This window comes from Sinohyriopsis cumingii, chromosome 2, assembly GCF_028554795.1.
Source record: "Sinohyriopsis cumingii isolate HCF-2022 chromosome 2, ASM2855479v2, whole genome shotgun sequence".
Taxonomy (NCBI): Eukaryota; Metazoa; Mollusca; class Bivalvia; order Unionida; family Unionidae; genus Sinohyriopsis; species Sinohyriopsis cumingii.
In genome coordinates this window covers 7,927,509-7,955,266 of record NC_142962.1, presented here as the reverse complement: position 1 = coordinate 7,955,266, position 27,758 = coordinate 7,927,509, and the positions used below count along the sequence as shown (strand labels likewise).

At 35.2% G+C, this 27,758-nt stretch overlaps 1 protein-coding gene across 2 annotated transcripts in view; it reads right to left on the bottom strand.

The window, feature by feature from the left end:
• Positions 1 to 5,835: 5,835 nt before the first annotated feature.
• LOC149804307 (BTB/POZ domain-containing protein 9-like) overlaps positions 5,836 to 27,758 on the bottom strand; it is a 57,335-nt gene continuing 35,412 nt past the window's right edge. For both annotated transcript variants that reach the window (XM_089938659.1, XM_089938662.1), the window contains exons 6-12: positions 26,789 to 27,008; positions 25,956 to 26,075; positions 23,408 to 23,517; positions 17,757 to 17,946; positions 14,640 to 14,747; positions 12,775 to 12,853; positions 5,836 to 8,619 (exon numbers count right to left, since the gene is read on the bottom strand). In XM_089938659.1, the coding sequence (XP_089794785.1) occupies positions 8,380 to 8,619; positions 12,775 to 12,853; positions 14,640 to 14,747; positions 17,757 to 17,946; positions 23,408 to 23,517; positions 25,956 to 26,075; positions 26,789 to 27,008 (1,067 nt within the window). In that variant the 3' untranslated portion in view covers positions 5,836 to 8,379. The remainder of the gene's footprint in view (positions 8,620 to 12,774; positions 12,854 to 14,639; positions 14,748 to 17,756; positions 17,947 to 23,407; positions 23,518 to 25,955; positions 26,076 to 26,788; positions 27,009 to 27,758) is intronic.

Sequence of the window (27,758 nt, the reverse complement as noted above, 5' to 3'; positions counted from 1 at the left end):
CCTGCATGTAAAGTGAAAAACGCTGCTGACAATGAACAGTAGTACAAAAGGCAAAAACTGCAATCTAAAACAAGTGAATACAAGATAAATATTTCTCAAATGATCATGATTATTCATATATTCGAAATCAGTAAGTTCAATTACACACGGAAAAGAAATTACTTTTATGGTGAACAAAATTAAAATGTTATGTGAAAGAAATATTAGTGTATTACCCTCATTTTCATAAAAAGGAGCTCAAAGTCAAACTTAAGTGTAGTCTAAAATGCACAAACATGGAAAGAATGAGAAAATTATCAGTTGTGATTTATGTAATTTCATCTGACAACTACTATTTATTACATGGTCCAATTTAATAAGAAACTTAATAATAATAATAATACTAGTACTACTACTACTAATAATACAAACAGTACTACTACTAATAATACTACTAGTACTACTACTACTACTACTAATAATAATACTAGTACTACTACTAATAATAATACAACTAGTACTACTAATAATAATACTACTAGTACTACTAATAACACACCTAAAAAAGTTCTAAAATGAATGCCTTTGAAAGTTACTTATGGGAATGAATTAATGAAGGATTAAAAAATTTGCCTGTAAATACTTTGTTACTAAGTTGAGAAAGAAATCAAAGTATTCAGAATACTGATGACTTGGGGCTTGGGGTTGAGAAATATGATACATTAAAACATGATACATGAGATGAATACAAACTGTGATATACTGATAATCGTATTCCTTTTAACATTAAATAGCCCTCTAAAAATATGTAATCCGAATTTTAAATTTACAAGTCATAAAGAATTATTTAAAACTTCATACAGCATTCAGATTCGAGATACTCAAGCAATTACTATTAAAGCTATCAAAGAGTATTGACAATATAGCATGAATATAGTTTGAGTTATGACCCTTTAACAAACCTGACTTCCTTTTCCATGGTTAATAAGCCTACAAAGTTAATTATATAAAAGTGCCTTTTATTTGAAATACAAACTTTTCTTAGCAATTGAGCTCAGACAGCATACCATAGGCTTGATAGGGATAAATCACTACAAACTAATAAAATCAGTCATCATAAAATTGTCCTTAAATTAGTTGGATCTAGCATGAAAATTAACATTTCAGAAACGTTTTCACCATGTTTCATACAGACCTTACTAACAAAGCAGAGCACACACTGAAAATGAATCAAAGAAAAACTTTTCTAAAATTAAACTAGGTGACTACCACTCAATGTTTGTTAAGTATTGACCAAAAATGCAAGCTTTTAACATACTGTAAGGAACTACTACACAGGACCAATGTCATGTTCCAAAAAAGTTTTTTTTTTCCTTCAAAATTAACTATAAACACTGCAAATAAAACCATTGACTCTTATGACCTACAACAACATATCATTAGGACTGTGTTTAAATAAGGCATGACATGTCAGGTATCATTGTTCAGCTAACAGTATAATGGAAAAATTCCAACACACTTCTCAATAGTTTCAATTACATTTCTAATCCAAATATAAAACACCTTAAATTAGTAGGATCCATGAAAAAGATTTGGTAAAAAAATTGTGGGAATATATCACAGTTTGTGCCAGTCAAAGCATTTGAAGTTGAATGAACACATATATTTCATATTGCCCTGCATTTTCTAAGTGTATGAAAATATAAAGGATATAATATTCAATACCTGATCTGGTTTCTACACGAAAATTTGAAAACAAATTTGCAGACAATATCTGAATATCTGAGAGCACCATTTTAATAATACACAAAATATGTATGCAACTTTACTCTAGGGTTTTATACAAACATCTAGTTTCTAAAGAATACATAGAAGTTAAAAAACAACTTGGAGGCTTCTGGAAGGGTGAGAATTTTTTTCACACGAGTTTAAATTCTAATTCTGGCCAAGAGCAACTATATTTATATGAGTGAGAGAGAGAAGAGAAATAAACGTGTGATATGTGACAACTACTATGATGTTGTTGTTGTGGGGTTTAACGCCATTTTTCAGCACATGATAGGCTATTTATAGCGGCCAGTATTAATGGTGGAGGAAGAAACCCCGGGAAGAACCACTGACCCACGAGAAGCTACTGGCAAACTTTCTCACATACCCACATTGGCTGAATCCTAGACTCGAACCCACGCAGACAGAGGTGAGATGGCAGTGATCCGTAAAGGAGAGTGCTTTAGACCACTCGGGGCCCCTAACTACTATGATAGTTAAATGGATGATCATGAACGACTTAATTTCATGCAATTAAAGAAAACAGAGTAAAATGTGTTTTCGAAGCTAAGAAAAGTATACAACCATGCAGTTCTTGATCACTAGTAAAGTTACGGTTCAAAAGAAAATGATTTACATAAATACATCACAGAATAACAATGTGAAACCAAGGACATGGTGTTCATAATGAAAGAGTTACTAAACACAATTTGTACAGTTACACTATCAAGATGCTGGCCATGTCCTGCATTTGAGCTTCATCCATGCACTATATTCCAAATCTGAAGAGGGTGGGATGGAGTGGTCTTGAAAGTAAGAGGAAAAAAAAGTAAAGAACTTTAACACTGAGGTTAATAAAGGGATCTGACAGACAAATGGGCAGACATACAGACACCAAAAGTGATTGCAATGTTGAACTGCTGCCAAAGCAGGCTCAGAAACAGGTCAAAGTGACCTGCTTTTGGCAGAATGATGTTCAATTCAACCTGATGCATGTCTGCACACTAAGCTGCACAATACTGTGAATAACAAATTAAAAGAAGTCAAAGAAGCAAAATATAGGTCAAATTACCTCCTTTTGTGAAAGGTGTTGTATCCACCAAAAATGACACCTAAATTTCCAAGACACTGTAGCCAATAATACTGGTGAAAAGTGACCAAATCACAAAACATTAAGTCACAGAAGAGAAAATCTAGTTCAAACTGATCCATTTCGTGATTTTGGTATCGTACCTAACAAGAAGCGTACACAAACTAAGTCTCATTACTTCCTACTGTACAAGAAAAACTGAGGTAATCAAGAAACTTTAACAAAGTCTGGGAAGCATGAAATGTAGGTCACACTGACCTTCTTTGTTAAATTAATGTTGTAAATATTAAAAAAATGAAGATGGATCCATATACCAAGCAAAACGACTTTGTGGCCAATCAAACTTGAATTTTTTTAATAAATGTTTTAGTTTGCTTATTCTTCAGTAAAAATGTTAACATCAAGGCTATTTTGAAGCTTGTGATCAACAAACTAAAAATGCAGATGGCTTGGAGTGTTTACGTATACTACATTAAATAGCATAACAAAAATTAAATAACTCTGAGATATTGATAAACATATTCCTATTTTTATGATTAAAAGCAAATACCAATAGTTCTTAAAACGCCTGGAATCTTAATTATGTTTTTTCAAAAAAAATTCTTGCCTTTTAACAGAACATTTTATTTAAAAATTTTAATATATTTTGTGAAAAATATTTAAGCAATTTGCCTTTGACAAGCAGTTTCTATTTAAATAAGTGCATTATTTCAATTGCAACACTTAACAGGTCAAACTAAGTCAAAGAAGGTAGCCATTTTAACTAATCATTTCTTCATCGGATTAAAAATTTGAGTTATGTCCCTTTGTATGTCTAGGCTAGCCTTTCAGAGTTGTGATAATGACAAGTGTATACTGAAGCGATTCCAAATCTGAAAATGGTGTGATATAATGCTACTGAAATAAAAGAAAGTAACAAACTTCAACAATGATGTTAAAATAGGGCATGGATGGACATATTAATAGAGATGCAGCTGTAGGAACATGAACACTGATGCAAAAATGACCACTATTTTGAGCTTCCACAAAGATGGACTCAACAAAGATATCTCATTAATTATAATTAAGCTAATGCAACTCTATTTTTAAATATTTATGAATCATTCATCTTGGAAACTTGATCCAAGTTGGGTACTGGCAGATACAAATAGGCACATTATACTTAAAGACATGTCTAGTGCAAAGCCCATAGCCAGGGTATATTTACACTTTAAAAGATATTTAGAAAATATAAGGACCATATATGATAAAAGTCTCTCTGCCCCTACTGTCATGAAACAATATTGATAATATTTCATACAAAAAGTGACCATCAAGCACAGACTGTTCTACTCAAAATTGCATAATATATCACAGACATGATGGTGTTAACTTTAACAAGATGGGTAGATATCTGATTAGTTTGCAAATAAAATATAATTAAAGAAATATGCTTTGCTCAGTTCTTTTATAAGAGTCTTCCTGTATGGAAGACTACTCAGTTCTGTTATAAGAGTCTTCCTGCATGGATGACCACTCAGATCTGTTATATGAGCCTTCCTGCATGGATGACTATTCATTTCTGTTATACAAGTCTTCCTGCATGGATGACTACTCAGTTCTGTTATACAAGTCTTCCTGCATGGAAGACTACTCAGACAAGGAGACATTCAGACTGAAAATCCTCTTCAGTTTAGCTTTCTTGACATAGTGAAAACATTTTGCAATGAAACTTTCACCATTTTTAAGCTGACTAGCAAGCTGAGGATATTTAATTTTGACTCCAAGCAGCCATTTTTTATACTTTATTAAAAACAGCAATAAAAATGTAATCTTAATGTGCAGCTACATGGCATAAAATGACAAAAAGTATATTGCAAATAATTTATGGACAGTCCCTATTAATGAGAAAAACATGTAAAAAAGCTCAACAGCTTCCATGTCATCTATGATCTTTATTCAACATGTCATTTCCATGGCAACTGGTGTCAGTAAGCCAATTTCCACCACATCCTCCAACCCCAGAAAACCAGCTTTATACACATTTTCAAATTTCTACAACAGCTACATTTTCCCCTTCCAGAGCCATTTTTCTCTGGAGGTAAAAAATATTTTTATCCTGGGGAAAAACTAGTGAGCCATATTCCCATACATCTTAAAATACAGACCAGTCTTGCTGAGTAGTTTTCACCTGAGCTGCTCGTCACCCCCACCCCCCAAAAAATGGCTCTGGAATAGACTCCATGCCCCAATAATAATAATAAAAATAATAATAAAATAATATTTTCATTGTGAAAAAAATACTAAAAATAGCCTATTTACCCCTGGAAACTATCACTCTAGGGTTATTTTTTTCACCCAGACACCTCTGCATAACAATACAAAACGAATCACAAATCCAAAATACATTAATAAATTTGAAAAGTTTTTAACAAAGCAAGAACCTATTTCAACTGCATACATCATAACTCCATCACAAAATTTATAATCAACTTAGCAAATATCCCAGATTCAATGTGGGTGATTTGCTGGTGACTCAAATGGATAAAAAACCTCTGATATCTGACATGAATCTGACTGAAAGTTTCAAGAACATATGAAATGCAGACCCTCGACTCTGCATCATAATACAATGATCATGGTTCCCATGCTTTTCTAAAGATAAATTTCCAGGTCATTTCCAGGATGAAATTAATTTTTTCAATGTTCACATATCACCATAACTGAATGGAATTAAAGAACATTCTGGATTATAAACATGCACTTTCTAAATCTAAAGATGGTTCTCTTTCAACACTCTCCAAAACATTAAAGCCAGAAAAGATGATCATGTACAAAACCACAAAATGTATCACACGAAACAAGTTTGATCATATCTGTATAAATTTAGCATGTAAAGTCATTTAAATGTACAAAATAAAAATTCTAACTTTATTTTGCTGACATGCATTATGTTGCTAAGTAGGAACAGCATAATGAACATAAATTAGTTTTGTTTCCTTTCAAATCTTTCAATATATATTATAGAATGTAAACATTTCCTATTACATTTTAAAAAAAAAACAATAAACACAAAAAATTAGAATCTTGTCTTGTAACGAAGAGAGTTTAACCTTGAATTTATCTGTGCCAATAAAATCCCCCCAAAAATAATAAATGCAAATAATTAGAATCTTGTCTTGTAACGAAGGGAGTTTAAACCTGAATTTATCTGTGCCAATAAATAAAATCCCAAACATGATTTTTCAAACAACCTAATCTCATTAAGATGAACTGGTTAAAAATCCATAATTTAAAAAACATTTTCAAAAGGGTTGATTTAAACTTTGACAAAAGAGGTTCAAAATTATATACGGTTGTATAAACAAGGACTGAATTTTCAGTAAAATCAACTTCTTGTAATCTGTTAAACCAGTCCCCAAAACTGTATTGACACAGGGGCTCAAACAGTTTTTTAAATATATAATACAAGGGACAACAATTTTTCATTTCAGCTCAGAGATTCAACAATTTGGACTACAAATTTGGTTTAAAACGAATAGCAGTCCATTTTCTAATCCGGGTTTCCTTTGAATATTCCCACCCAATTGTTCATATTTGGACGTTTAGGTTGGGGTGTGGGGTCATTGCAAATGCATATAGAAAATCTGGAATTTGCCACCGCGGTGTGGTAGCGACATAATGTAGTCACTTACCAGCAGGCCTAGAAAATTTAAACTTACGTTATATCAACTTATACCTGCATGAAATCGATAGAAAAATTATTAATTTTCTCATTATGTCTTTATTCCGCTGACAGACTAGACCAAACTACAGCATTGATGAAACCTAACCCGGTGCTCGCCATTTGCATTACTAGTCACTTCACCAATCTCAAACGACGACATTGGAAGTCCATTAGTCCACTGATATAAACAAGCTCCATTTTAATGTTGAAGAGAAATTCAATTATATTATATGAAAGTCAAATACCCATTGTAAAACCAGCAATCTGGCCAGTCTGATTTATCAAGCAGACAGCACGTCAACGTGGTAGTCCCGTGATACAATAAAACTCCTGAAGTTGTTCTTGGAATATATAATTATGGAAAACTTTGTGTTCTCGTTTTTGTGTTTTTATTACAACCAGTATACGACTTTCATGTAATATTATTTTAACTTTTCTCTACAACATTTGAAAATGTGGGTTGTTAGATTTGTGTACTCATGCGACTAGCAATGCAAATCACAAGTACCATGTCACATTACATCAACTCCAATTTTAATACTCACAATTTCTGAGAAAATAAGTGATTTTCATATCCATTTCATGCATGTATCACTCGATCTATCAACGTTTGAAGTTTACTATGCCATCAGGTAAGCAGCTACACTTTGCCACCACGATGTTTGCCTCTTGTGATGCTAGAGTGGTTTTCATAGCTGCCACGTAAGGAAAGATATGGATATTGAGCTGACTTTGAAAATAAAAGTCCACTAGATGAATCTAATCCAATGAGCATTTGGATTGACTCAGCATATATGTTTATTGCAAGCACCCAAATGATACATAGTGCATCCTCTGAATATTCTGGTTAGAACTCAATAAATTTAACTCAGGATCAGTTTAGGTACAACTCAATTACGTGATTGTTTCGGGCATCAAGTGGTGGCGGAAAATTCCTGACTTTCATCAATATTTGCAAAATTCCAGGACTTTTCACGGTTGGGAAAAAATGATAATTTCTCTGACTTTTTCCTGATTTCCTGGTAGAGTGGGAACCCTGAATGATACAATGCTAAAATATGACAGTTTACTTACATACAACTATACCAAAATAACAAAACTATATGTAATGGCTAAACAGCCTCTGAAAGATCTTGTCCAACACTACACTATTTGATATATGAAATTTCAGCTCACATAAGGATACATGCATTAATTTTTTTCACCATTTATATTCATGACAACATGTTGATAAACCAGTGTGTGTGTGTGTGTGTGTGCATGTGTGTCTGCCAATGAAGCAAAATTTCTCCAAAGAGCAATTGTGCTCTAGGGTGAAAAATAATCCTAAAGCAACTATTCTCAAGGGAAAAACAGACTCTAGTATTTCTCCTGGGAAAATCAGCTTGGGTGGAGTAAACTACCTTGTGAGACTGACACATGAACACAAAACATAATGACAAAATAAAATAACACCACCTCGTACATATAATATATATAATAAAGAGACAATTTAACTGAGGGCAAAACATGGCAATTATTCAAGAAAGTTCTTTTAAAGAATGTTTAAATTTAGCATGCTCATGAAACATTTCTGCAAATATTTCTCAATAAGACTAAATTTCACAAATAAATTTCATCTAAACGTTTGCACAACTTTGGTGCTTTCATATATTTTGCAATTTTCATATCAAAGCTAATAAAGATGACAAACATACCCAAAGGAGACTGCAATAAAAATACTGGGATGTTTTATATGAAGACAAAATTATCAAAAAATCACAGCCTTTTGCTTCTACCATAATTCTACAATATCAGCCAAAGCAAACATCTCATGTGATGAAACCATCATTAAACCCTAAGTTTCGGAATCACTACTCATCAATTCTGCTCTTTCTACGTCTGGAACATCCAAATTTGGCAAAATATCAGGACTCACAAACAACTCTGTGCTGGTAGTTGGATTGCTTCTGTGGCTACCTGACACACTACCAGAGGAAGAGCTGTGTGGCTGCAGATGGGGTGAGTTTGTGCTGGAGTGACTTCCCATGGTCAGTTGTGCTTCAGATGGTGCTTCAAAATGAACACAGTGAAAGACCTGCAGGGAAGGAATATGGATAATTTTTCTCTTGTCCGTATTCAACAGAAACTTTTATTCTACTTATATTTAGGTAAAATACAAATCATTTACAAATAAAGTATATAAAAATAAAGCTTCATTTCACCTTTATACCCAGGAAACTAGCAGATATACTGTATCCCCAGCCCGTCTTTTTTTTTTAAACCTTGTATCCCCAGCCCCTGCCTTGTTTTTTAAAAATGATGCTTGTTTCTTTTGTAAAATTATCCATAATTTACATCTTTTAAACAGAATAAAATTTAAAGTTTGCATGGGACTGAACAAAAAGATTTGCTGAAATCCACAGCATTTTCCCCACTAATGCCTGGCACCCATCTGACAAGGTAAAAAGGAGTTAAGGTTGCTAATAACTAAATGGGTATAGACATTCAGCACTTTTGACTCCTCATTTCTTCTCCTTAAAACCCCCATTTCTCCGATTAGGACCACTATTTCTCCATTCAGGAATGAATAAAATGTTACAAATTGCTGCATACATATGTAAAACTTCTAAAAATATGACACCTGCAATAATGACTGACATAAAATACACATAGACAGACAGGATCACACTCTGAATTTCCTTTTCAACACTGACTGACATAAAATACATTTAGACAGGATCACACACTCTGAATTTCCTTTTCAAAACTGATATAAAATACATATAGACAGACATGATCACACTCTCTGAACGTCCTTTTTAACACTGACTGATATAAAATACATTTAGACAGGATCACACTCTCTGAATGTCCTTTTTAACACTGACTGATATAAAATACATATAGACAGACAGGATCACACTCTCTGAATTTCCTTTTCAACAATGACTGATATAAAATACACTTAGACAGGATCACACACTCTGAACGTCCTTTTCAACACTGACTGATATAAAATACACTTAGACAGGATCACACTCTCTGAATGTCCTTTTTAACACTGACTGATATAAAATACATATAGACAGACATGATCACACTCTCTGAATGTCCTTTTTAACACTGACTGATATAAAATACATATAGACAGACAGGATCACACTCTCTGAATGTCCTTTTTAACACTGACTGATATAAAATACATATAGACAGACAGGATCACACACTCTGAATGTCCTTTTTAACACTGACTGATATAAAATACATATAGACAGACAGGATCACACTCTCTGAATGTCCTTTTTAACACTGACTGATATAAAATACATATAGACAGACAGGATAACACACTCTGAATTTCCTTTTCAACACTGACTGATATAAAATACATACAGACAGACATGATCACACTCTCTGAATGTCCTTTTTAACACTGACTGATATAAAATACATTTAGACAGGATCACACTCTCTGAATGTCCTTTTTAACACTGACTGATATAAAATACATTTAGACAGGATCACACACTCTGAATGTCCTTTTTAACACTGACTGATATAAAATACATATAGACAGACAGGATCACACTCTCTGAATGTCCTTTTTAACACTGACTGATATAAAATACATATAGACAGACAGGATCACACTCTCTGAATTTCCTTTTCAACAATGACTGACATAAAATACATACAGACAGACATGATCACACTCTCTGAATGTCCTTTTTAACACTGACTGATATAAAATACATTTAGACAGGATCACACTCTCTGAATGTCCTTTTTAACACTGACTGATATAAAATACATATAGACAGACAGGATACCACACTCTGAATTTCCTTTTCAACAATGACTGATATAAAATACATATAGACAGACAGGATAACACACTCTGAATTTCCTTTTCAACAATGACTGACATAAAATACATACAGACAGACAGGATCACACTCTCTGAGCCTCCTTTTCAAAGCTAATATGGGTTATCTGAATAAGTATTACATTTTTCTTTTTCTTCCTTAATATCATAGGATTTATCATTACTGAGTGTGGACTACAAATGAATGGGAGGATCTTTTGAAAGTCTCATCTCCATTCATAATACAATATTTGTAACTTTTACTGAATTCTACTGTGTAAGTTTCTAAGTAAAGCTAATGTATTGAACATGCAACTTTTCTAATTCAGCTGAACTCCTACAGATTGTGAACTGTTTTTTTCCCCATTTGCATCCAAGTTTATCCATTCCCACCATTTCACATTTTCAGAAAATGCTGACAAAGAAATTGACATACTTCTCTAGAAAATGTTATCACATATTTTGTGAAGAATATGAAATAGCCAGAGTGTGTCAACAATAACACAACTTGCTTCAATGAAGGTTTCAGTAGTCTCCAGCAGACACTGTAAGCATTATCATACAGGAGCAATAAACTGATACTGACAATGAAATGTTTGCCCCTTTTCTAACAAACTGTGTTTTTGCAATCTTTTATCTTTACATTTGAACTTTAGAACTTTTCAAAATGTGAAATTCTCTAACTTTTTTAATTGACACTATAGTCAGTACTGTGCTGACATGCTCATAAACACACACACACACACACACTCAGACAGCACATAAAAGACATGCACAACGAAAGAGAGCATACTTTTCTATAATATGAAAGTAGAGCTGCAATAATAAGTTCACACAAACCTGAGATGGCCCATAGTGAATTACTACTGAAATGAGGGAGTAGTCTTCATCAAGATGTATCGCTCACCAAGAACTATGTACACAGCCTGATTTTTTTATTCAACCAGAATAAATTTCAACACAATACAACCAAAGCAAGTGATACAGGAAATATGGGTCATAGTGATCTACTTTTGAGATGAGCATATAGTACTCATGAAGATGCATCTGTTTACCAGGTTTCATGCTTCTAAGAGATTGTCTATGTGATCATGACCTAAAAGCAAAAACTTAATTTAAGCCAGTAAAACATGAAATAGTTCACAGTACCCTTCTTTGTTGTATGGGTGTGGTACTAATAGAGATGCATACAATCATCAAGTTGATGATTTTCACATGAACAGTATTTGACACTGAAACCAAGTCAGTGAAGTAGAAAATATAGGTCACAGTGACCTATTTTTGAAATAAGATACACCCCTCACCAAGTTTCTAGGTATAACAGTATGTACCCTGAGTGTATGAAACCCATCTGATCAAGAGTTCAAACACAAAATACTGGGTCACTTCCATCTCACCTCTATCATCGTGGGTTCAAGCCTTAGACTTGGCCAATGTGGGTATGTGAGACAGCTTGCCAGTAGGTTCTTGTTAGTCTTGGTTCTTACCAGGATTTTCCCGGGTTCTTTATCCACCAGTTATACTGGCCTACATGTGTATCATATCCACTATGTATAGCATATCCTGTTCTGAGAAATGGCATTAAACCCAAAACAACAACAACACAAAAACATAACCTAAGCCAGGAAAATGTGAAATGTAAGTCATAAAGACCTTCCAATATTGAAAGACTGTTTACCAACTGAGATTCATTCATCTAGTTTGATGACTCTAGCACAAAGAGAACCTGATAAATAAAACTGAAGCACAAATTTTAACCAAAGCCAATGATGCCTGAAATATGGGGCACATATACATGGTGCAAAAACCTCTTTGGTCATAAGCTAAACTCAAAAGCTTAACATTTGCCATAAAATTTCAAATGTAGGTCACAGCACCTTCTTTTGCTGCCATGGTGTGGTATGAAAAGCGATGAATTTTCTAGTTGAATGATTCCAGCATGAATACAGCATGAGAAATAAACTCAAAACAAAGTCAGTGAAGCATGCAGAATGGGTCAAACTGACCTAATTTTGTTATGTGGGTCTTGTACCCATGAGGATGCAGCCTCTCATCAAATTTCAAGAATCTAGGTACAACAGTGTATATACAGTATGCTAAAGACCAAACCTGAAGACAAAAACTTAACATCCAAAAATGCCCAATATGTAAAGAGTTAGCCCCTTAGCCTCCACCACAGGAGGAAGGTACTACAAAACACACTCCAAACTGTTGCCTAGGACCTAGGAAGAAACAATAGTGGATATACAACGAAGCTGTACATATGTATGTCTTTTTATCTGTGGTGACCATCACTGAGACTGGTGCAATCAGCTATCTGCTACTTTATAAAGGTACAATAAAAAGTAAAAAGTTGGTAGGACTGAAGCTAGTGCAGAAAGTTACCTCATTAGCAGTGTTGTGTGTTCCTACAATTTTGATAAATGCTACTGGTCTCTTTTCAAATTTAACTGTCTGCCAAGATCTGCAAAATGTAAGAGAAAGCATAATACAGTGTATTATATTGATATTAAAATGCATATATATGATTCTTATATAATCTTTAAAGACAACCTTACTCTATTGGACATACATCAATGATTTAAAGCTATCATTTGTTTATACACCATTTGCAGTCTCAATTACAACTAAAATGGTTTACAAAATTGATTTTCTCAAAACGGCTCAAGCATTATCTTCAGGATTTATTCTGGCCTTTTTCAAAACAGTACCAACTGAGATCAACATTATCCATCAAAACCAAAAATAGAGCAATTTAAGAAAAGCTTCCTTTAAGCTGGTACAGTTCTGTAGAACAAGCTTCCATGGCACATACAATCTACATAAAATGCTATAGTAATTAAGAAAAGATATCATGAATATGTAAGTGTTACTTATAGAATTTAGTATCTAAGCTTCATAATGATTTATCTAAAATATAAAGAAAATCCATCAAGGAGTTTAGGAAATCTATGCTGCAAAAAAAACCCTGTAAACCAAAACCTTCATGCACATTTTTCTATTATAGTGACCTTGACAACAAGGTCTAAGGAGCAAATAAGCATTTCCAGATTTGTCTTAGCTTCATAACAACTAATGCCAAATGTGATTTGCATCTATCAAGAAGGTGAGTGTGTGTGTGTGTGGGATGTGGATTTTTAACATAGCTTTAACAATTTTTCAGTCATATCGCTACTTTGTCTGCAGTGTGGCAGTTTATAGTGATGTCTAGCACTGGGACATCATGCTGCAGACATGTTAGCATGATGTCCCACCCAGTCACATTATCCTGAAACCAGGCCGACAAGTCCTAACACTATCCTCTTAATGCTGAGTGCCAAGCAAGGCAGCTGTTAGTATACCATTTTTATAAATCTTTGGTATGACTCTACTAGGGAACGAACCTACGACCTCCCATATCCATGGCGGACACTCTAACCACTAGGCCACCAGAGCGGTGTATCAAGAAGTTGAGGAAATATTAGTAAATGATAATACTTTAACAAATCCATAATGTTAATTTTCTGTTACATTATTGGGAAGTTAAGCATTTCCACTGTCAGCAGTATCAAAAGATTACAGGTTTATCATTCGCATATATTTATAAAAAAAACTAGACAGATTATCAATGTACTAAGAATCATCCACAATGAAGCTGAGACAATTCATTCTGTGACATGCCTGGCTGATCCATTTACTTTTCTCTTCCCACTAATGTGGACAAGAACAAAATTCAATAATAACTTTAACGGTATGAAAATCCATGCCTAACCAATATTGGCCTATGTTAAATTAAATGTAATTTAGTACAAATGTACCAACCAGCCAGTAAGGAAGGACAGACAGACAGCAAGCACCAAATGAAGATGTTCCCACTGCATTTGCAGTTGGCTTAAAAAAATTAACATTAGAAATGTCAAAGAATAAGGTGAAGAAAGTATCTTTATTGATAAAGTGATGACTGTACACTCATAGTGCTAAATGCTTGCTCCAACTGCAAATGGGTACCAGCTTTTGGCTGGTGACATTAACCCATTTAAGACTGGTGTTCCATATAAGTTAGTTATTCTTAGCCACTTTACCCACAGAAAATGAGGAGATTTCTGGCCAAGGTATTCCCAAAACATTTATTCTTAGCCACTTTACCCACAGTGTGTTCTGTTAAATAAATTTTCAAAATACAAGGCCTGACCATATAAGCTTACATTTGACTCATGAAGACCTCATAAAAAGACAATTTCTGCTGAAAACCGACAAATATTTTCACATACTTGCACTCTTCACGTCGTCTGTCACACACCATGTGCCAGGACTGCTGGTCTGCAGACACCTCAATGTAGTAGCTGTAGCTACGGTCATCACAGTCCCACAGCAAAAGCCTGGCAGGAAAATAAGGAAATTAAATAATATTTTGCTGATGTACAGTGAGACAGCTGTTAGTACCATTTTTATAAGTGTTTGGTATGACTCAGCTGGGGCATCCTATGACATCCCGCATCTCAGGCAGAGGCTCCAACTGCAAGGCCACTGGAGCAGTCTAAATTACTTATTTACTTGCTAAACAGATGATTTTCCTAAAATATGTATCAGTATCAGAAAAGCTTAAACTGAAACTCATCATTGCATGTACAGGCAAGAATTCAAACTGGTAAAATCTATATCTTATGGTTTGTATAATTCCAAAACACATACAATACATATACTGTACCAATATGTTTAAAGGATATTTAACAAGAAACCCACTTTCTGCAAGCCTGCCTTTAATACAGCTACTAAAACCTTCAATACTGAGGTTAAGTGTGGATGGATGTAAGGACAGACAAACAGACACATGGATGCTAAAGCAATCACCCTGTCAAGCTTGTGACAAGGCTAAGGAGACAAAAACTAGAGGAATAGTGAACAATTTGCTCTCATAAATATTTCCCACCTCTATCACATCCACCCATATGCTCTTGATGGAGGTCCGAGTACAGCTGCAAATTAAAGGGGCAATAACTCTTATAACACGAGTCCCTCAAAGGGACTAATGTTTTACTATTCAAAAATAATTTCCAGGATTCCATGATTAAGATCATTTCTTTGTTTTGTTAACTGCTGAGTTTTGAAACCATCTATGATGTTCTTGGGCAGCACGATTTTCAAATTAGCCACAGTGGCAGACATATTGGATAAAAGATTACATTATTTTCAATTAGAAGAAAATAGTCACCATTTGAAGACTTTTGGTGAAATCCCATGCTAATATAATCATCGATTCAGAGCAATTGTGACAATATTTTCAGTGTAGCGGCCACATCTGAGGTCAGATTGGGACCATTTCATAAGTGAACTAAATATCATAATTAGTCTTCTGGTGAAAACATGGTTTTCCATTTATTAGGAGTAGCAATAACAAGATGGCTGCCATGGTGGCCATACTTGATGTTAGATTGGCAACATTCATTCAATATCAAGGCATCGTAAGAAGTCTTCTATAATATGAATTTCCATCAAGGAGGAGTAGCAATAAGATTATAAAGATTTCTGCTGTGGCCATACTGGATGTCACATCAGACAATATAATTTAAGACCAACTAGATGCCATCAAAAGTCTTCTGGTGCAAAGCCCATTCTGACATGGCTTTTCTGTTCAGCAGGAGAAGTGACAACAAATTTTTCAAGATGGTTGCTGTGTTGATCATATTGGATGCAAGATCTGCACCATTTTCATTTAGTACCTACACAACATCATAAAAAAGTTTTCTAATGAAAAACACTATTTTGATAAGACCATAGGGTTCAAAAGGAGAAGAAATAAGATTTTCAAGCAAACAAATCATAAGAAATCTTTTGGTCAACACAACTTTTGTGTTTCAGAGGAAAAGCAATAACAAGATTTTCAAGATGACTGTGGTGGTGCAATATTAGACATCAGATCTGCACCATTTTCATTTAGGATCACATCATGCAAAGGCTGTTAGTGAAAACTTCATGTTTATGTGACCATCCATTCAGGTGGAGTAGTGATAACAAAATCTTCAGGATGGCCATCATGGCAGTCATACTGAATGTTGAAGTGGAAATGTCTTTCTTTTCGAACCAACTAGAAGACATCATAAGAAAACCCTATCTCTCTATGAAGATCCATTCAGGAGAAGTAGCAAATATGAGCTTTTTAGGATGTCTGCTAAAGGGACCATATTGGATGTCTGAACAGTACCATTTTCATTTCGGATCAACTACACCTTGTGTGTATAAAGTTTGACTGCAGTTCTCCAAGCAGTTTTGGAGGAGTAATGATAACAAACTTGTGCTAATGGATTGAAGGATGTCAGACAATGGATGACAGATGATGGAGAACAGGCCAAAAATCCCATCGGCTCTTCTAGTCTAAGACCAGCAGAGCTAAAAAGCACAGAAAATATCTCCATAATAGAACTACAAAATCTACTAGGTATCACTAAAATTCATCAGTTAACTGCAAAACTGCAATCAAAAGACCTTTTCATTCACTGCATCCAACTGTAACTTAAAATAACTTATGAAATTGTGGTTCATACACATATCTTCAAATGACCATAATATCTACCAAGTTTCACTGAAAACTGCATGATTGTTTGCATTAACAAAATCTGATATATAAGCTGTAAGTAAAATGGGGGCAATAACTCTGACAAATGGGCAATTACTCTAATAAAAATATGTGAGAGCAAAGTTATTTGTCATCATGTAAATTTTCTGATGATACTCATTACATGTACAAAGTTTCCATAAATAACTATAAGACTAGTTGTTGTCACAAGATACTGTCATATACTACCATTGACAGCAAGTCCAAAAAAGCAATAACACTACCAAAACTTGCAGGAATACAGAAATATTTCAAGTTTTGCATTTTTGATTGTGATTAAAGTATGTACCAAGTTTCAAAGCATGCCATCAGAAACTGCAAAACTAACTGCTTTCATAAGATTATTATAGACTGTATTCAGCTTATGCAAAAAGTAACAAAAACACAGTAAACTGGATATGTATATCTTCTGTTGACGAAAATAATGATTACCAAGTTTCTCAGCAAAAACCATAAAACCTGTTGCATTTACAGAATAATGGATGGGTGGACACAACCAATCCTATATACCCCCATCTCTATTCAGAAGGGTATAATATAAATATATTTTACTAAAACCTGTGAAATGTTTTTCAAGCTAAATTGTCTTTAATAAATTTTGGATGAACAAATTAACAGATGCAGTGATCAAAGTTAACTATCAAAACACGCTTACTTTAACAAATTAACAGCAAAATCAATACCAAATATTCATGTCTGCTATGAAAATTGCTGTCAATAATTCCATAAAACTGATTAAATGAAGTAAAGAGCTTGTTAATTTCAGTAAGTGTACCTCATTGAGTCAATGATGTATGGCTGGGCTAATTGGACAATAATAGCACCACTGCCCAGTTGGTGACATGTGTAGCCAGAATCCCAATCATAGTGCCTAGTGTCTCCATTAATCAGGGCATTTCGGCTGCGGCTTACTCCCTCAATCACACAGGCACTTTTCTGAATAGTGGCCACATTTTCTGTGGGAACTGGAAAATGAAAAATGTTACATATATATATATATATATATATATATATATATATATATATATATATATAGTGTAAAGTGTTGAATTTTCAATAAGTGTTGAACCTTAAAGTTGAATGCATTGAGCATTAAAATTTTATCACATTTAAGCCATAAAAGTCTTTGTGAAGGGTCACTTCAACCTTTCTTCTTTCTCCCCCCAATGTCAGCGTTAAACTTGAAAGGCCAGCATCTACAACTCATTGAAATTTGACCAGGGCATCGCAACGCTGTCCTGAGAAAGTAAACATTTGAGCTACCAACCATAACCACTTGATAGGAACCCATGTCAAATAGTCATTTTCAAAAGGAAATTGATATGCAACATAGTCAGATATTCTAGGCTGTCCAAAATCTGATGAAAAAAGAAATGATTATCTTGGGACAAAATTTAGGAACTGCTGCGCATGATTGGTTAGAGTAAATTAAGGCATATACTTTGGAAGTAATGTGAATTTAAAGTGTCAAGCTTGGTCGAAATTCTTTAGTCTGAAAATTCCTAAAGAGAAGTTTGGCTCAGAGGAAGCGTAAAAAGAATAGTGCTTTCCTGTTAAACAAGAAAAGGGGACCAGGTGGCTGTCTTGTAAGAAAAGACAGCTTTAGTGCTAGGATGTACAATTTCTGAAAGAGAACAACATTAAGGTACGCAATTTTAATTTTCATGTAATTTTCTAATTTCGATTGTCTGTTTGATGCAAATGTGTTTAATATGACTAGGGTCCATCTTATGTATCGTTTATTCAATTTCATGGGAAATCTGTTGATGCTAGAGTTGTTATGCAATTTATTTCTTTAATTTTACAGTTACTAGTTCATTGATAGTATTGACGATTGCATGCTATCCAAGTTTTCATATGTGTAGGATTTCATAGGGTTATATGAAATAATTTCCTTTGTCTGTTAGGACGATACTGATTATGAGTTAACGATAATCACATATTTATATCTGATTTTGTAATGTTGAAATAATCTTGTAGGTTATGGATTGCTGTGAGCTAGAATTATATGAATTTTATGCAACAGTAATCGAGCATGTGGTGGCATAGGTAAAGAGATATAGTAATGTCAGATAAATGGCTCACGTGTCAATTCATGGTTGGTCACTGTGAAGCAAGAGTGATGATCTATTGAATTAGGTCAGAATTTATGCAGTGTTTGGATAGCTAGTTATGCTTTTGAGTAATGTAAGTGAGGGGAGTTTATGTACATATAGGAAGTGAAATGTATTGAGATTTAGGGGTAATCTTGTCCTTTAAGGAAACAGCTTTCTGGGAGAGATGGGAAAGTCCGAAGATGTAAGTCCAAAAAGAGATGACGTGTTTAGAATAAAAGACTAGGAAGTCTAGAAAGAGATGAAGCATTCAGAATAGAAAGACTAGAGAGAATAGGAAGATGTGTGATACACAGGTCAAGAGAGGAAGGTGATGCAATCAGTCATGAACATTGTGCTCTTTTCACCAATTGCTATGACGAAATAAATAAAAATTAAACACTGCTATTAAATTCTGTTGACATAACTTAGGTTGAATTGGAGTTGCTGCTATTAATTATTATTGATTAAATTTTGCTATTTTTCTTGTCTAAGGGGGCTCGTATTGCATTATTTCTTCCCAATAGTCTTGCTTAGTTCTCTGTTGATGTTCTATCTATCCACTCACACCGTGCCATAAAATATGGGGAGGTCATATCCTAGATAACTCCAGCCACATTATGTATATAAACTGTGAGTTAAAGATACTACTAGGATACTTCAAGTCATCTTCAATACATAATAATTTAATTTTTCTTTTTCATTGTGATTTTTTTATTTTACTGGTTCACAAATAAATAAAATTCACTGGACCTGCCCACTGATACTATTTCTGGACCATATGCAGAGAATCATGGCTAAAATAAATTGCAAGTTAAACTGATGCCATTTTTGTTTACATAAACAGATTATTGGAAATTGTAGCTCCTGAGTACTTACAGATTACAGTGTGCAAAAACAATTAATGTCATTACTTAATGGACATGAAAAAAATCTGAAAATATAAAGTTGAATATTTGACATTAAAAGTTAAATAATGAGAGAGATATAGAGAAAGAGAGATGGCAGGAACCATACATTTGACATTCTTCTTTCACTTTTAGATTTAGGCCTATTTTGAACCAACTTGGGTTGATCATTTATGTCGTATTATTATTTTTATATTATTATGAGAGGGAGAAAATATTATACAAGAAAACTTTAATGAATGTCAAAGTTTTCTATGAAAAGCATTTCACCAAATCAATAACCCGCTCTTGTGGTATTGTCTTTCTCAGTGTCAAGAAGAATCTTTGTCAAGCTTGGCAAATATTTTTCATGCACTTCAGGTGGAGTCTGAGTGTGGACTGGGTCCTATAGTTTCACCTCTTTCGTCAGATTGATACAGGAGAGTGAGCATATAGGTATTAGCTGATTGCCATTTATGACAGTAACATGACTGCTTGCAAAAAACACCAGGTTGCATCATTATTACAAATGAGCCATCAGAATGGAACTGCAGGTAGATTGGGTCCACAGACGTTGCATACAGCTCACTCTGCAAGTGCTATCAAGAAGCAAGATTTGTGTGATAACTGGTTCAGTGAGGTGGAAGACAGGGGTTCAAACTTAGAGGAACCGAGCCACATCAAGAACCAAAACTGCTTCCGTTTTAGGAATAAATTAAAGAAGTGAGGTCTAAATATGTCAAATTTGGCCAACAAGTCAGAAAGTTCATTATAGGGGCCAATGTTATTTCTTCTGTGATGTCTGCGTGTGTTGGTGAGGACAGAGTAGAACAACTTGATTGCAACAGCAGGGTAATGGAGGCAATGATTAGTGTGACATTATTAACTCTACACCAGTTGGTGAAAACATGCCACTTCCCTCCATATGTCTACAATGTGGAGGGCTGTCTTTCTGTTGCAATCCTCTCCCTGATCAAAGATCAAGGCATCCCTGACAGAATCCCAGCAGGAAGGAGTTTCTCTGGAAATGGATAGAATAGTAGTGACATGGACATTCCAAGAAGTATGGGGTTCACTATGATTTACTGGGTACATTCAAGGTCCAATTATAGTGGGGTAAACTGACTATCTTGCAGTTCTTACCTCTGTTTCTAAAATTATCAGCTTTTTTTTAAAAATGGTGGGAACTCATATGCCAAAATTCTCTCCCAGACGACTGAGAGGTCCAGTGGTCAAGGATTGTGGATATCAAAGTGGGCAGTTTGTTTTTCCAACTTGTAGCAAATACGTCTAGCACTGGTTGGCCCCATAGGGTGCAGATTCAATGGAAGACTTACTTTTGGAAAAATCCACTCCGTATGAAGCAACTGGCCTCTACCTGATAATGGGTCAGCCTGGACATGCCCTGGATAAGCTGTACTTGTAAATTTATGTAGGGTACGTCAGCACAAGTATTCACAAATCATAATGCAAAGGTCTGGTGATTTCATCCCACTTTGTTTGAGGTAATAGCCCACCATGACCAAGTTGTCTGACATTATTAGGTTAGTCTTGCTTTTGGATGTGTTCCATCCATGCATGGGAGGCATTAAGTTGTTGTTGTTGTTGTTGTAGGGCTTAACGCCATTTTTCAGCACAAGATAGGCTATACATGGCGGCCAGTATTAATGGTGGAGGAAGAAACCGGAAACCCCCGGAAAGAACTACCGACCCACGAGAAGCTACTGGCAAGCTTTCTCACATAACCACATTAGCCGAATCCGAGACTCGAACCGACGCAGACAGAGGTGAGATGGCAGTGATCCGTAACGGTATGCGCTTTAGACCACTCGGCCACTCGGGGCCCCGGAGGCATTAAGAATGGTCTTTATTTCCAGGAGGCTGATGTGTTCCATCCATGCATGGGAGGCATCAAGAATGGCCTTTATTTCCAGGAGGCTGATGTGTTCCATCCATGCATGGGAGGCATCAAGAATGGCCTTTATTTACAGGAGGCTGACGTGTTCCATCCATGCATGGGAGGCATTAAGAATGGCCTTTATTTACAGGAGGCTGATGTGTTACATCCATGCATGGGAGGCATTAAGAATGGCCTTTATTTCCAGGAGGCTGATGTGTTCCATCCATGCATGGGAGGCATTAAGAATGGCCTTTATTTACAGGAGGCTGATGTATTCCATCCATGCATGGGAGGCATTAAGAATGGCCTTTATTTCCAGGAGGCTGATGTATTCCATCCATGCATGGGAGGCATTAAGAATGGCCTTTATTTCCAGGAGGCTGATGTGTTCCATCTATGCATGGGAGGCATTAGGAATGGCCTTTATTTCCAGGAGGCTGATGTGACATGTCTAACTGCTGTCAGTCTGGTAGCAAGTGTGCTCTTCAACACGACGAATTGGCATTTGTGCTGATTGTGGTTTCTGATTATGGGGCTTCCAAAGGTATTCTTGCTGCAAGACACCCTGTCTTGCCACTGAAGCAAGACGTGTATGATTTCAATCCAGATCTTAGCTTGATGACCAAAATGACATGAGAACAGGCGTTCAGTATGCAGAGGGTCAATATAAAAGCAGCCAAGATGCAAGAGATCTGCTGGTGAATATTCTCAAATGCACAAGTTATTTTGTTGGAAGACATATGAGGCCGAAACAAGTCAAAACCTCCACACCTAAATGAATAATGTTGAGAAAGAACAAGGTCCAGCTTCTTGACATTGATTAACCTCTAAAATGTGAACAAGGTAAAGAAGGCTGTTCATATTTTAAACAAACTGAACTCACCAAATATTTTTGTAGCATGTCATCCAGACATGCCACTATTGCTGTGGAGCAGTCATTTAGTGACAACCCCATGTTGATATGACCATCCATTCAGTGGTAACATGTTCAAGATGTCCATAGTGGCAGCCATATTGGATGACCTAGCAGCACCATTTTCAGTTTGGATGAATTGGATTACGGGATGAATGTCGTGTAATGTTTCATGGTAATCCTCAATGAAGTTTAGGAGGAGCAGCAATAATAAACTTGTGCTAACAGGATGGATGACAGATGATCGACAACAGGTCATCCATAAACTCTTCTGGCCCAATAACCAGAAGACCTAAATATACTGTTTTAGTGGAAATGTACAAATTTGTCTGCAAAATCTAGCAGATGTACACTTTAGCAAACTTGTTTGGAATCTCCATGTCCACACTAAAAATAAAGAACAAACTTCATCTTAAACTACCAATGGAAATATTTCACCATAATGTGAAGGTACAAAAAAAGTTTCTATCAGAGAAGAAATATTACCATGAAAGAATTGTCCTAGTTTTGCATCCTTTGTTGTGATGTTAAATTTGGAATGACATGGGTTTTCATTTGTTATCTGGAGGAATAAAAAGGTGTATTTTTAAAAGTAAAATGATTATTCTTGAAATTTTAAATTCCATAACATACCTATAAGTCCCTGTTCAAGCTGGAAAGGTTTTGTTGTGTAGAAGGCTTCAACGTGCACCAGGTGAAACACTCTGTTGACTGTGTTGTGTGTACCAACAATCTTGACGTACCTGTGCAGACCATAATCAATCCATAAATGAGTTTGCTAAGACTAACTGTAGTTAGTGATGTGGAACCCCTCAAGAATGTGATAGTTGGGGCCAATAACTGCAGAATGCATTACGTTACGTAAAGTGTGTTATAGTGAAGTTCCCCTGTATGGTACTAAATCCCATTTAAAACATCCATCAATGACACAAATTTTCATGAAAAGAGGTTTTGAAGCAACTTGAAACTCCATCTATCAATGCATACCCAAAATGGCCTTAAACAAGCAAACCAATTTTGACATCAATTAAGCATAATGTAATTACACACATACACCAATTTCGACATCAGTTAAGCATAACGTAATTACACACATACACCAATTTTGACATCAATTAAGCATAATGTAATTACACACATACACACTAATAAAAAAAGTTGTAAGAACTTGGGTCGGCATGGTAAGACATTTGGGAACCTTTTTTATTTCACTCAATCACAACGTATAAAGCCTAAAAAATTTATGATGCAATTTTTATTTTGTGATTAGAATGCTCATTACACAGAAACACAACACAAAGGAACAACTACTGAACCTTGATTTCACTGAGAACATGATATGAATATACAGGGTTATCACTGTTCTGGCAATGTTTTAACCTGAAACTTAAATTCAAGAGTTTGATCTAAAGCATCCCAAGACATCTTGTGTTCTTGGTAGGACACAGCATACACAAAGACTCTACTATAAATATTAACTTTGACTTTCTATCTAAAATCAATCAGTTATTTGCAATCTTGAAGGGAATCCTTTACCAAAGACTTCAGCTGGTTTGATATTTCTCTGGCTTACTCAAGTATTTATGTAAACAGGAACTGTAAACATAATCCTGTTGATGTGAATTTGAAGAAATGTATGTGTAAAACTCAAACTCCTACTTTATAATTTGATTATTTTATTATCAGTTTCCAGATTTTCAAAAACTGTGGTATCCATCTTTAGAACAATAGTTTGACATTCTTAACTTGACAATGTGGCCACTAATACTGCCTCTGATGCTGATTATCAAAAAACTCTTTGTGAAAAATACTTGTTAACAATGATTAAGTGGCACAACAATTAACAACAGCAGCTAGCAAACATTCTGAAAAAAGACTGGATTTTAAATTGGAATTGAAAAAAAAAAAATCAGATTTTGAAATTGGAAGAGATTAACAATTTCAAGCACCAAGGTGACAACTCTGCCCTGGCTGAGTCACACCAAAGATTTATAAAAATGGTACTAGCAGCTGCCTCGCTTGGCGTTCAGCATTGACAGGTTAGTGATAGAACTGGTTGGCCTGGTGTCAGGATAATGAGACTGGGTGGGACATGATACGACATGTCTGCGGCATGATGCCCCAGTGTTAGATATCACTATAAACTGCCACACTGCACACATAGCGATATGACTGAATATTTTTAAAAGCTATGTTAAAAATCCAAAACTCATAAACATACACACACACACTCAAACACTGAGGTATACAACATTAAATATTTATCAGACAAATATCTGTACCTTGTTTTCCCAAAATCAGATTACATTTGTTGTACAGTACTTAATCTTGTTGATGTCAAATCCTTTTAAACTCAAGCTACATGTCAAATTGTAAACTTGCAAAATAAGTGGCAATGAATAAAGTCGACAAAATATTAAGTCACTGATGTATGACAAGGGTTCAACATAATACAATATCTTGCCTGTTACAAAGGTATCATGTCTACAACTTTCAAAATTGTCAATGCAAAAGATTATTAACTACGACAATGCTGAGGCCACCACTGGTGCCATAAAAGTTGTGCATGCATCTTGTTCTCTGCTATTTAGGCAAAACAAAAAATATTTGTAATCCCAAGATGAAGTAAACAACCACACTGACTACAGCTGATACAAAAGGATAGCTTACCTTGTCATATCCAAACCTTGTTAAAATTAAAATGTGTTCATAAAACACAAATGTCCTCTCAACCTCTGGTTTACATTACTATTTTACACAATGAAAAGCCATAGTTTATGATAAACCCACTCTCCACTTTCACAAAAAAAAATTCTCGGGGTGGGGGGGAGGCAGCAAACAATTACCTAAGACACCTGACTGATAATACCCCTACCTTGGGGGGGGGGGGGGCAGCAAACACTTACCTATGATACCTGACTGATAATACCCATACCTTTTTTTTGTTGGGGGGGGTCGGTAAACACTTACCTAAGACACCTGACTGATAATACACATTTACTAGAATAACCCTTTGGATTATCTTGGAAGAAATATTTTATATGACTTAAACTCATGACTTTATGCAGGTTTGATGGAAGAAGGGATGGACAAAGATTAGACAATATGCCCTACCATTTGTATGTTGTGGCAAAAGAGAAAAACTCAGGAGATCAAAGGTAAAGATATAATTAGAACCCACCTGACTACTCTTGATGGGAAGTGAAGCTTCTGCCATGAGCGACACATGTATTTTGTATTATCCACAATTCTCTCGTAGTCCTTATCATCCATTGAGGCTTCCACATAGTACGAATAGGACCTGAAATTTAGGGTCTAATAAGGTAAAAAGTAAAATGCATTTTATACAGGATCCTTTCCTTATAAATACTGTATATCTCACAAGTCGAGTGCAAACTGCACAAACCAAGATCTGCTTTTGCATAATGTACCATCAGATCTGGGTCTATGCAATTTTTTTTTTTTTTGGGGGGGGTAATCAGTTGAACAAACAAATAGACCATGATCTGCTGCCACTTTATGTGATGGCAGGTCAGGGTCCATGTTGTCTGCAGGTGGACTCCACTTATAAGCAAGTATGTACAATATATGAAAGAATTTATAAATGCAAGACTAACCAACATAATTATTTGATTGTTCAATTCAATGCAGGTGGACTCCACTTATAAGCGAGTATGTACAATATATGAAAGAATTTATAAATGCAAGACTAACCCACATGATTATTTGATTGTTCAACTGAAAAAACTCCTGCATAAAATAAAGATATTCAAGCACGTCTAGGAACTTTATTTTTGCTAGACAGTGAGAAAAGTAGTCTCAAACAACTTGTGCTTTAAACCTAATTTAATAATGACAAAATCCACAAACATATTGGCATGAAGCTCTGAAACTAAAAGCATGTTAGAAAAGAAAAGGAAATTTGTGTAACAAGAATATTTCTAGTCGCCAGTTATATTTTAAGTTCATCAAGGAAAAAGCTTATATATTATTATAAAAGTAGTCCACACTCACCTCGTGTCTTTGTCCCACAAAAGCAAGACAATTGTGTTGATAATATAAGGTTGTTCAAAACGCACTACAATCCCTTGTCCATTATCATCATCAATAGGATGTCTTGTAAAACCACGGTCGAGGTCGTAGTTCTGTGTGTCTCCATCCAACAGAGCTGCCTTCATTTCTCCTCGAATCACCTGGGCCCCATATCGAGTGGTGGCTATATTCTCCTCAGGAACTGGAAAACACGCCATAAAGAATTGTTCAATTACAGTTACTTACGTTTTTATTCTTCATGGTAAATATACAAAGTTTTTAAATGTCCTTGTCCCCAGAAAATCTTGCTCTCACAAACCACACCAATAACCATACCCAGGGGTCATAACTAGGGAACTACCTGGCCAGGTCAGCTTTTACCAGGTGGTGCAAAACCCAGCCAGGTCCAGGCAAATATATATATATATATATATATACACATATATATTAGGGATGGATGGGTTGGGAAATTTTGCTGGGTCCAGCTACCCAGCAGAAAACTGAATATGGGTTATAGCTAACATATGGGCATGCATGGATGCATCTTTGAACTTGAAGAAAATATCACTCAAGCAGACCAAGCAGAAGTAGAGTACCTGCATCATTGTGATGTGGTCTTTTGTGCTGCTGCAACAGATCGTATTAGATCAAACTGAGACCTCTGGGATAAAAAGTCTCTGATGTAAAAATAAAAGAATGTCATCTCTGAACTCAATTCCACGCCTTGGATGATGTCACTCAAATGCCATCCTAGTATTACAGTGTGACCCCACTATAACATGGTACTTGGGAGCCATAGAACCCAACCGTGTTATAGACTGAACCATGTTATAAGCAACCAGGTTAGTTAGCTGAAGAAGATTATGCATGTACCCCAAAAAATTTGTGGGGGAAGGAGGTAGGTAATAAATGCAGGCGGTAAAATATGTACTTCATTGGCATAGTTACCATC